The following is a 12,037-nucleotide window of genomic DNA, read 5'->3' as shown; positions in this document are numbered from 1 at the left end:
AAGGGAGCAGATCTCTCACCTGCCCTTCCAGTCCTGCAGGCTAGCCATGAGCTGCTGCTGTACCGACACACAGATTTTAATTCATTTTTAATATGAATAAGAAGCTCCATTAATTAAAATTTGACAAGATGAGCATTAAAAAGTGAAATACACCCCCAGCCATATTTTCCTGGAGAGCATGTACTTGCAAAAGGAGGAAACCAGATGCAATAGAATAAACTTTCTCCCTAACATTTTCATCATTCAATTTCCTCATCTTTCTGTTGCCACTAACCTCTCTGACTTGCTTCCTTCTCTCCCATACTTTGAAGAGTTCTGCTAAAAGGCAGTCTCAGAAATAAAAAGTAAAAGCAAGAGGAGTGTTTGAAGATAGGTTAAGAGAAAGATATAGGCAGCAGAATGGATTTGAAATAAATTCAGTAGAACTTAAGTCAATTTCCACTATAAAAACTAATACTGCAGTGTAACAAATGTATTCCCAAGTTCCAGGCCCACAAATTCTGAGCAGAATTCAATGTAAAAACAACAACGAGTTTGGATGAGCTACCGGAATATCCTGCCATGTAAATTACGTTCTTTATGCTTTTTATGGTAACACATGCTACCAGGAGTTACATGTGACATACATGTCAGATATATACACGTGATGTATATGCATGTACATACATACATAGCATTTTGGAGAAAACAGCTTATAATACTTGACTTTCCAAGGGAGCAGACACTGCACACACATGAGATTACATGTTAAGTTCTCCTCCTGGCCTTCAGATTAGGTTCTTTTCTTCGGGAAATCTTTGGAGGTAAAGCAGAAACTCCAAGGACAGCCTGTGTCTGTCTTTCCCTGGGCTGGCTCCTAGCTGACCTTGGTCATCACTGTTTGAAGTCCCAGCCCTGAAACCATCCGGTCTGGCCACCTCACAAAAAAGCACTTCATGCAAGTGGCTTAAGTTGGAAAAAATGAGCTACTGGAGCTTAAAACATCGTCTTAAAACCCTCATTAAAAGGCACCTTCAGGGCTTCCCTGGTGGCGCAGTGGTTGAGAGTCCGCCTGCCGATGCAGGGGATACGGGTTCGTGCCCTGGTCCAGGAAGATCCCACATGCTGTGAAGCGGCTGGGCCCATGAGCCATGGCCGCTGAGCCTGCGTGTCCCGAGTCCGTGCTCCGCAACGGGAGAGGCCACAACAGTGAGAGGCCCGCGTACCACAAAAAAAAAAAAAAAAAGGCACCTTCATTGCTGTCAGTCACATAAGTTGTGCTCTAAAAATACTGTGGGTGTATGACAAGCTGTATTCCACCCTTGGAGGAGCCTGGAGAGGCACATAGCCTGCGGGGACCTGCGGCCCGACACAGTGACAGGCTCGGGTGTGGGAGGCACCTGCGCGGGAGTTCACACTCCGTGCCCCAGGCACAACGTTAAGGGGCCTCTCTTGTTGTCATAAGGAAAAAATCGTTCCCCAAACTGTCACTCTGTAGAACATGGTCAATTAGTGCTGGTCCCCAAGTCTCCAGATGGAACCTTTCAACTGAGTAAGTATAAATAATCATAGAAGAGGAAATGGTCCATCTCCTGCTTCCTCTGAGGACAGAATCCCCATTAGGAAAAAGCCCTGAAGATAACTACTGACCCCACACAAAAGGAGATCTTTGTTTTTTATTTTTCCATACTCCTAACAGAGAAGGATTTTTAGTTTTTATTTCAGAGGAAAAGGATTTAGACAGTTGTGTTTCATTAAATCAATATTTGATTTCTCTTGGTCATTTTAAATATCATCTTTCTCCAGACCAAAATATGAAAAAATCATGTAATAGCAATAACCAGGAGAAAATAATTTTATATTTAGTGAAGATAAGGGATGGGGGTTTCTGCTGTGATATCACTGCATTTTTCTTTTTTCTTTTAACATCTTTATTGGAGTATAATTGCTTTACAATGTTGTTTTAGTTTCCGCTGTATAACAAAGTAAATCAGCTATATGTATACATGTATCCCCATATCCCCTCCCTCCTGAGTCTCCCTCCCACCCTCCCTATCCCACCCCTCTAGGTGGTCACAAAGCACCGAGCTGATCTCCCTGTGCTATGCTGCTGCTTCCCACTAGCTATCTATTTTACATTTGGTAGTGTATATATGTCCATGCCACTCTCGCACTTCGTCCCAGCTTACCCTTCCCCCTCCCCGTGTCCTTAAGTCCACTCTCTACGTCTGCATCTTTATTCCTGTCCTGCCCATAGGTTCTTCAGAACTTTTTTTTTTTTTAGATTCTATATATGTGTGTTAGCATACAGTATTTGTTTTTCTCTTTCTTACTAACTTCACTCTGTATGACAGATTCTAGGTCCATCCACCTCACTACAAATAACTCAATTTTGTTTCTTTCTATGGCTGAGTAATATTCCATTGTATATATGTGCCACATCTTCTTTAGCCATTCATCTGTCGATGGACATTTAGGTTGCTTCCATGTCCTGGCTATTGTAAATAGTGCTGCAATGAACATTGTGGTACATGTCTCTTTTTGAATGATGGCTTTCTCAGGGTATATGTCCAGTAGTGGGATTGCTGGGTCGTATGGTAGTTTTACTTTTAGTTTTTTAAAAAAACCTCCATATGGTTTTCCATAGTGGCTATATCAATTTACATTCCCACCAACAGTGTAAGAGGGTTCCCTTTTCTCCACACCCTCTCTAGCATTTATTGTTTGTAGATTTTTTGATGATGGCCATTCTGACTGGTGTAAGGTGATACCTCATCATAGTTTTGATTTGCATTTCTCTAATGATTAGTGATATTGAGCATCCTTTCGTGTGCTTCTTGGCCATCTGTATGTCTTCTTTGGAGAAATGTCTATTTAGGTCTTCTGCCCATTTTTGGATTGGGTTTTTTGCTTTTTTGATATTGAGCATGAGCCTCTTGTATATTTTAGAGATTAATCCTCTGTCAGTTGCTTTGTTTGCAAATATTTTCTCCCATTCTGAGGGCTGTCTTTTTGTCTTGTTTATGGTTTCCTTTGCTGTGCAAAAGCTTTTAAGTTTCATTAGGTCCCATTTGTTTATTTTTGTTTTTATTTCCATTACTTTAGGAGGTGGGTCAAAAAGGATCTTGCTGTGATTTATGTCATAGAGTGTTCTGCCTATGTTTTCCTCTGAGAGTTTTATAGTGTCTGGCCTTACATTTAGGTCTTTAATCCATTTAGAGTTTATTTCTGTGTATGGTGTTAGGGAGTGTTCTAATTTCATTCTAATTTCAACTGTAGCTGTCCAGTTTTCCCAGCACCACTTACTGAAAAGGCTATCTTTTCTCCATTGTATATTCGTGCTTCCTTTATCAAAGATAAGGTGACCATATGTGCGTGGGTTTATCTCTGGGCTTTCTAACCTGTTCCATTGATCTATATTTCTGTTTTTGTGCCAGTACCATACTGTCTTGATTAATGTAGCTTTGTAGTATAGTCTGAAGTCAGGAAGCCTGATTCCTCCAGCTCCATTTTCCTTTCTCAAGATTGCTTTAGCTATTTGGGGTCTTTTGTGTTTCTATACAAATTGTGCAATTTTTTGTTCTAGTTCTGTGAAAAATGCCATTGGTAGTTTGATAGAGATTGCCTTGAATCTGTAGATTTCTTTGAGTAGTATAGTCATTTTCACAATGCTGATTCTTCCAAATCAAGAACAGGGTATATCTCCATCTGTTTGTATCATCTTTAATTTCCTTCATCAGTGTCTTATAGTTTTCTGCATTCAGGTCTTTTGTCTCCTTAGGTAGGTTTATTCCTAGGTATTTTATGCTTTTTGTTGCAACAGTAAATGGGAGCATTTCCTTAATTTCTCTTTCAGATGTTTCATCATTAGTGCATAGGAATGAAAGAGAGTTCTGTGCATTAATTTTGTATCCTGCTACTTTACCAAATTCATTGATTAGCTCTAGTAGTTTTCTGGTAGCATCTTTAGGATTCTCTATGTATAATATCATGTCATCTGCAAACAGTGACAGTTTTACTTCTTCTTTTCTGATTTGGGTTCCTTTTATTTCTTTTTCTTCTCTGATTGCTGTGGCTAAAACTTCCAAAACTATGTTGAATAATAGTGGTGAGAGTTGGCAACTTTGTCTTGTTCCTGATCTTAGTGGAAATGGTTTCAGTTTTTCACCATTGAGAATGATGTTGGCTGTGGGTTTGCACTGTAGTTTTATTCAGGGATTTTCCAAAACAAATTGTTCTGCCTAATTCCCCCCACAGCCTAGGAGGTAAAGGGACCACCATGGCCAAATAAAGTCTTCATTTAAAAAAGAAACATTTCCAGCTGCTGCATAGCACAGGGAGATCAGCTAAATGCTTTGTGATGACCTAGAGGGGTGGGGTAGGGAGGGTGGGAGGGAGGCTCAAGAGGGAGGGGATATAGGGATGTATTTATACATATAGCTGATTCACTTTGTTGTACAGCAGAAACTAACACAACATTGTAAAGCAATTGTACTCCAATAAAGATATTTAAAAAAAAAAAAAGAAAAGAAACATTTCCAAATTCTCAATCTATGAGCTTGGTTGTATATCCCAGAATGAGAATCATCATCAAATCTTTAATCCTGAGCAGAGGAAATGTAGCTCTGCTCATGATGTGAAGCCCAGCAAGCCTGGGTTCCTACTGTGATGACCCCCCAGTTGTCCCCCCGCCCCTCACTGGCTGTCACCAGGTGGGGGTGAGCTGGGCTGGTGGCACAGGACCTCGCTGAGCATCTTCACGAAATTCCTGGCTGTGTTAATGGTACCCACAGCGGGGATTTTACAGATGAGGGGAGATGAAGTGCTGCCCAGGTGTCTCAGAATCACAGACTCAGAGGTGGAGCCGGATTGAATGGCACCAGTAGGCTCTCTCCCCGCAGCGGCCACGCAATTCATCTATTTTAATCAGCCATTTCACCACTTATGCTTAAAGCCACCTGCATGGCTTCTTACCTGAGAGGTCTGCAGGGGTGTCCCGAAGGGCTCAGGAACTGAGGCTTGGGTGGAAGGGGGGGCCTCCGAGGCTTCTGGGGGCCGCCGGGGGGGCTCAGTGGCCCCTCGCCGCCTCTCCCCCTCTGGGACAGCCTCTTGTAGTCCTCCCGCGCCTGTTTTGCCAGGGAGCGCCTCCTCTCATCAGCTGCCTTGGATTTTCGCACTAGAAAAACAGTGGGGTTTGAGAAAGGCCCTCATGAGCCACGGAGATGTTTAGAAGAATCAGCACCTCAGACAGTGAACAGAACGGACTCTGGTAACAATGAACAGGCACCAGCAAAGCCTAGCATTAAAGACCCTAACGCAGGATGTAAGAATAAGCTTTACTGAGTGTATCTGTACTTCAGACACTATTGATCAGAATCTGTTATGTTTGATTTCACAGAAATGCCTGAAGTCTTCCATTACACTAAGATTTCACTGCATATAAGTGATTGGATCTGGTAAACATTTTCACTTCACAAAAATTGTCATTTTAATGGTGTTCATTGTGATGGAATTCCCAACATTCTGCAAACACGGCCGCCCCTGTTCTCCTCCTGTTGCTTCAAGGGATGACTGGGCAGTTAGGGTGTCTTTGTCCAAGTCAGATGGAAGCTCTAATCCTGTTTCAAACCCAAATCCTCCCAACATCCTCACACATGCTCTGCTCTGCCTTCATCTGCACTGGCCTCTCCCTAGGAGGACGATCTCTGGGCAGTGCTAACTCAGAATGGGGCAGGGTTGAGCCATAGGTGGGGAAGGGATGCTGACACATCCAGCCTGTTACACCTGTGTTCTTCTGATACAAAGTTAAGATGTGTTCACTGTTGAAAACTGAGAAAAATAAAGAAAAATGAGAAGAATTCCAATAAATAACCTTGAATCCTGCCTCTCCAAGAAAACTAATGTTAATATGTTAACCTGCCACTTCTTTTCCCTCATATACTTACACATTTTTAAGTAGGGATATTTTTCATACTATTTTATAATGATTTTTCTTCTCCAAGCTAAAAAGATATAAACACATTCCAAGGACTTTAAACACTCTTCCAAAACATTTTTTCATAGCTAAATACCATTTCATCATATACATACATCATAATTTTGACGGTACAAAGATGAATTGAGAACCTTTCTGCCATTCAATGTTTAGATGAGAACCTTTCTGCTATTCAATATTTAGATGGCTCTGTAGCCTTTGAGTAATAGTTTAGTGTTAAAACATCTCTCGGGGCTTCCCTGGTGGCGCAGTGGTTGGGAGTCCGCCTGCCGATGCAGGGGACATGGGTTCGTGTCCCGGTCCGGGAAGATCCCACATGCCGCGGAGTGGCTGGGCCCATGAGCCATGGCCGCTGAGGCTGCACGTCCGGAGCCTGTGCTCCACAATGGGAGCGGCCACAACAGTGAGAGGCCCGTGTACCGCAAAAAAAAAAAAAAAAAAAAAAAAAAAAATCTCTCAACAACCACTCTAAGTGCTTCCTAGATGGATCATCTTATTCTGTGAACAAAGTAGCTTAGTGTCACTGTTATGGAGGCCTCTGGGTACTCACAAGAGGCCTGCCACTCTGAATCTTCTTTCCAGCTCTTATAAATCTGCTTGGTTCTCTCTTCATCTATTTGTTTTACTTCTTCATCTTGTGTTTTCTTCACAGATTCTTTCTTCTGTTTAAAAAACCAAAAACAAACACTGGTGAGGGACTCTGGCAGTTTCCAGCAGTGAGGCAGGCACTAGGCATGGTATGGGCACAAAAATGGGCATAAAGATGAATGGAAGAGAATAGAAAGCTCGAAAATGAAAACACAACCTTACAAAATCTATGGAAAGCAGCAAAAGCAGTTCTAAGAAGGAAGTTCATAGCACTACAGGCCTTCCTCAAGAAACAAGAAAAATCTCAAATAAATAACCTAACCTACCACTTAAAAGAATAGAAAAAGAAGGACAAGCAAAATCCAAAGTCAACAGAAAGAAGGAAATAATAAAGATCAGAGAGCAGATAAATAAAATAGAGCTCAGAAGAAAAATAGAAAAGATCAACAAAACCAAGAGCTGGTTTTTTTGAAAAGATAAACAAAATTAACAAACCTCTAGCCAGGTTCACCAAAAAGAAAAGAGAGAGTACCCGGATAAACAAAATAAGAAATGAAAGAGGAGAAATAACAACTGATACCACAGAAATATAAAAAAATCATAAGAGAATACTATGAACAATTATATGCCAACAAGTTGGACAACCTAGAAGAAATGGACACATTTCTAGAAACATGCAGCCCACCAAAGCTGAGTCAGGAACAAACAGCTAATTTGAACAGACCGATCACTAGAAGTGAAATAGAAACTGTAGCTAAAAAAAGAACTCACTGCAAACAAAAGTCCAGGACCAAATGGCTTCACTGGGGAATTCTACCAAACATACAAAGAAGAACTTACACTGATCCTTCTCAAACTCTTCCAAAAGATTGAGGAAGAGGGAACACTCCCAAATTCATTCTATGAAGCCACCATCACCCTGCTGCCAAAACCAAAGACACTACAAAAAAAGAAATTTACAGGCCAATATCTTTGATGAATATAGCTGCAAAACTCCTCAACAAAATATTTGCACACTGAATCCAACAACACATAAAAAGGATCCTATACCATGATCAAGTTTGATTCATTCCAGGGTCACAAGGATGGCCCAACATATGCAAATCAATCAATGTGATACACCACATCAACAAAAGAAAAGACAAAAAAACCCATGATTATCTCAATAGATGCCGAAAAAGCACATGACAAAATTCAACATCCATTCACGATAGAAACTCTCATCAATATGGGTATAAAGGGAACATATCTCAACATAATGAAGACTATTTACAACAAATCCACAGTCAACATCATAGTCAATGGTGAAAAGCTGAAAGACTTCCCAAAGGAACGAGACAAGGATGCCCACTCTTACCACTTCTATTCAACATAGTATTGGAAGTCCTAGCCACAGCCACAGACAAGAAAAATAAATAAAATATACCCAAGCTGGAAGGGAAGAGGTAAAACTGCCACTATCTGCAGATAACATGATACTCTATATAGAGAACCCTAAAGTCATAACACAAAAACTACTAGAACTAATAAATGAATTCAGCAAGATAGCAGGATACAAGATTAATACACAGAAACCTGTTGCACTTCTTTACACTAACAATGAAATTTAAACATGATTTTAAAATCATGTCAAAACAAAAACAAAAACCTAGGAATAAACTTAACCAAGGAGGTAAAATACCTATACACCAAGAACAAAAAACATTTATAAAGGAAACTGAAAATGATTCAAAGAAATGGAAAAATATCCTATGTTCTTGGATTGGAAGAATAAATATTGTTAAAATGGCCATACTACCCAAAGCAATCTACAGATTTAATGTGATCCCTATCAAAACACTCAGGACATTTTTCACAGAACTAGAACAAATAATCGTAAAACTGATATGGAACCAGAAAAGACCCAGAATTGCCAAAGCAATCCTGAGGAAAAAGAAAAAAGCTGGAGCAAAAATATTCCCAGACTTCAGACTATACTACAAAGCTAAAGTAAGAAAACTGCATGGTAATGGCACAAAAGCAGACACATAGATCAATGGAACAGAATAGAGAGCCTAGAAATAAACCCTTGCACTTATGGTCAATTGATCTATGACAAAGGAGGCAAGACTGTACAATGGAGAAAAGACACCTTCTTCAACAAGTGGTGTTGGGGAAAGCTGGACAGCTACATGTAAATCAATGAAATTAGAATATTCCCTCAAACCATACACAAAAATAAACTCAGAATTGCTTAAAGAACTACATATAAGATACGACACAATAAAACTCCTAGAAGAGAACATAGGCAAAACATTCTCTGACATAAACCGTACCAATGTTTTCTTAGGTCAGTCTCACAAGGCAAAAGAAATAAAAGCAAACAATAAACCAATGGGACCTAACCAAACATATAAGCTTTTGCACAGTAAAGGAAACCATCAACAAAATGAAAAAACAACCTACAGAATGGGAGAAAATATTTGCAAACGATGCAAACAACAAAGGGTTAATATTCAAAATATACAGACAACTCATAGAACTCAATATCAAAAAAATAAACAACCCAATCAAAAAAGGAGCAGAAAACCTAAACAGATTTTTCTAAAGAAGGCATACAGATGGTCAACAGGCACATGAAAAGATGCTCAACTTCGCTAATGATTAGAGAAATGCAAATCAACCACAATGAACTATCACCTCACACCAGTCAGAATGGCCATCATCAAAAAGTCTACAAATAATAAATGCTAAAGAGGGTGTGGAGAAAAAGGGAACCCTCTTACACTGTTGGTGGGAATGTAAATTGGTGCATCTACTATGGAGAACAGTATGGAGGTTCCTTAAAAAACTAAAAATAGAGCTACCATATGATCCAGCAATCCCACTCCTGGGCATATATCTGGAGAAAACTCTAATTCAAAAAGATACATGCACCCAATGGTCATAGCAGCATGATTTAAAATAGCCAAGACATGGAAACAACACAAATGCCCACCAACAGATGATTGGCTTAAGAAGATGTGATATTTATACACAGTGGAATATTACTCAGCCATAAAAAAGAATGAAATATTACCATTTGCAGCAACATGGATAGACCTAGAGATTATCAGAATTAGTGAAGTAAGTCCGACAGAGACAGACAAATATTATATATCACATATATGTGGAATCTAAAAAGTAGTACAAATAAATCTATATATAAAATAGATTAGAAATAGAAACAGGCTCACAGACATAGAAAACATATTTATGCTTACCAAACGGGAGAGGGAAGGAGGGAGGGAGGAACAAATTAGGAGTATAGGGTTAACAGATATAAACTGCTATATATACAACAGACAAACAACAAGGATTTACTGTATAGCACAGAGAATTATATTCAATATCTTATAATAATGTATAATGGAATGTAATCTGAAAAAAAACTTAATCATTTTGTTGTACACCTGAAACTAACACAATATTGTAAATCAACTGTACTTCAATAAAGAAAAGAAAAAATAAAATATAAAAAAATATCTTTTAAAAGCATCCTTTTTGAGAAGGAAAAATATAGAATAAGAAACATGAGTCTTCCTTAAAAAGGGAATATCTTATTGAAGTATAGTGGTCTTACAATATTATTTACTGTGGTAAAATACATATAACATAAAATTACCATTTTAAATTTTTTAAAAATTGTGGTAAAATATACATACCACTAAGTTTACCATCTTAACCATTTTGACATGTACAGTTCTGTAGCCTAAGTACACCCAAGGGAATTCATTTTTAACCAAAGAGAAAACTAACACACCAAAGCACTTAAAAATTCCTTTGTTTCTTTGAGGACAACCTTCTGAGTGTTCATGAGAAAAATGAATTTACAACTTGGTGCGGCAAAAAGCCTCGTCAGCTGAGTCATGAAACAGGCTGAGGGGCGGGAAAGACTGGCCGTGCTTTGCTCTGCACCACAGAAATCATGGCTTTTTTCTTTTGTGTTTTCCTATAGAGAGATAAAGACTTTCTTGTGGTTAAATTATTTCACCACAAGTAAAATATGTACCTCGATGCTGTGAAACTGGTTTCAATCACCATTAAAGCACAGTTAGCACAGAAGATGGTGATAATTCATATTATGCACTTCACCTCAGATGCAACGAAACTTTTGTGGTTTCACTGTTTTCACTTTTTTTCTTACATTCTTTTCCTGCCTAGAGCTAAGCCCCCCTTCTTTAGTCAATATTATAAAAACCAAAGAGCAGCTTTTGGTGTTTGAAATGACTTAAAATTTGCCATTGCCTTATTGAAGCTGTTGGCAAGCCTGAAAATATCAAAAGTGCTGGTAGAAATTTCTAAGCTCAAACAGAAAAAAATTCAAAGGGAGCTTTGTTTGTCTTCCACACACATATTTTTAAATGATTTTCAATAATTAGAAAAATATAGCTACAATATTAAACTATGCTATCATAGCATACTGTTATACTAAGGATACTGTTGCTTAGGAAAAGCAAGAAGTTTACAAAGTGAGTCTACTTAAAGAAATATATTAAGTAAATAATAATTCGGGCGGTACTTGGCTGCTAAGTTGACACTCCAGTGTCTGAGAGAGCTGTGTTTAGTAAGTCTCACTCCTTTTTCATCCACAGTGTCATATGTATGGGCACAGTGAGAAAGGAGACAAAATTAATGTTTCACAGAGTAACAGCAGATGAGAGCTGACCCTGGCCGCTGTTTTTATTCAAAGCAGCTAGAACACTCAAGAACTTGTCCCGAGTTTCTCTAAGGATTCCTCCAGAAAATTTACTTTTAGAAAAGTCTTTACAAGTTGATCTTTACTTTCTCTGTTTAGAAAACCATCATTTCTTCTTTAGAAGTGTTCTGCTGAAGCACACAGGTCCAGGATGAAGGCCAGGGAGTGGAGGGGCAGCAGGGCTGAGCCTGGACACTGGTCTAGAAGCCCAGGGACCGGGGTGTGGAGCCAGAGATGGGAAGACGGAGCTGTCAAAGGTCCCTGACACAAAGCCGCTCGTCCTGGGCTGCTGATGCAAATACTCCCACCAGCTCCCTCATCAGCCCCTCACTCTGCCTCATTACTGACTTCTGTGTCATTCCTCCACCATGTCCAAGAGCTCTTGCCTCTGTGCCCTCCTACGTGCTGTTCCCTCTGCCTGGAACACACTTCCCCAGCCACCCCCATCACCCCGCCCTCATTCTTCAGGTGTCTGCTCCAATGTCAACTTCTCTGGCCACCTCTATAAAATCCAATTCTCACCCTCCCTGCATTCCTCAGCTCCCTGATCCTGCGTGATTTTCCTGCAGAGCTCTTAGGACCTGAGTTCACACACAGATGTATCATCTGTCTCCCCATCAGGAGTAGAAGCTTTCCAAGGGCAGGGACTTTATCTGTTTCGTTCACTGTGTCTCTAGTGCCCACAGCAGAGCCTGGCACGCAGGAGGAACTCAACATAGGTCGTCTGAATGAACACACAGATCTTCTGTCCTTTCTTC

The 12,037-nt window shown here is 39.8% G+C and overlaps 1 protein-coding gene across 2 annotated transcripts in view; it reads right to left on the bottom strand.

The window, feature by feature from the left end:
* Positions 1-12,037, bottom strand: part of SH2D4A (SH2 domain containing 4A) — a 67,350-nt gene that overhangs the window by 22,367 nt on the left and 32,946 nt on the right. For both annotated transcript variants that reach the window (XM_065899931.1, XM_065899932.1), the window contains 2 exons: positions 6,525-6,636; positions 4,954-5,155 (listed from right to left, as the gene is read on the bottom strand). In XM_065899931.1, coding sequence (XP_065756003.1) covers positions 4,954-5,155; positions 6,525-6,636 — 314 coding nt within the window. The remainder of the gene's footprint in view (positions 1-4,953; positions 5,156-6,524; positions 6,637-12,037) is intronic.

Source organism: Phocoena phocoena, chromosome 21 (genome assembly GCF_963924675.1).
Source record: "Phocoena phocoena chromosome 21, mPhoPho1.1, whole genome shotgun sequence".
NCBI classification, from domain to species: domain Eukaryota; kingdom Metazoa; phylum Chordata; class Mammalia; order Artiodactyla; family Phocoenidae; genus Phocoena; species Phocoena phocoena.
The sequence above is the reverse complement of the archived record's forward strand: the minus strand, read 5'-3'. Positions and strand labels throughout refer to the sequence as shown.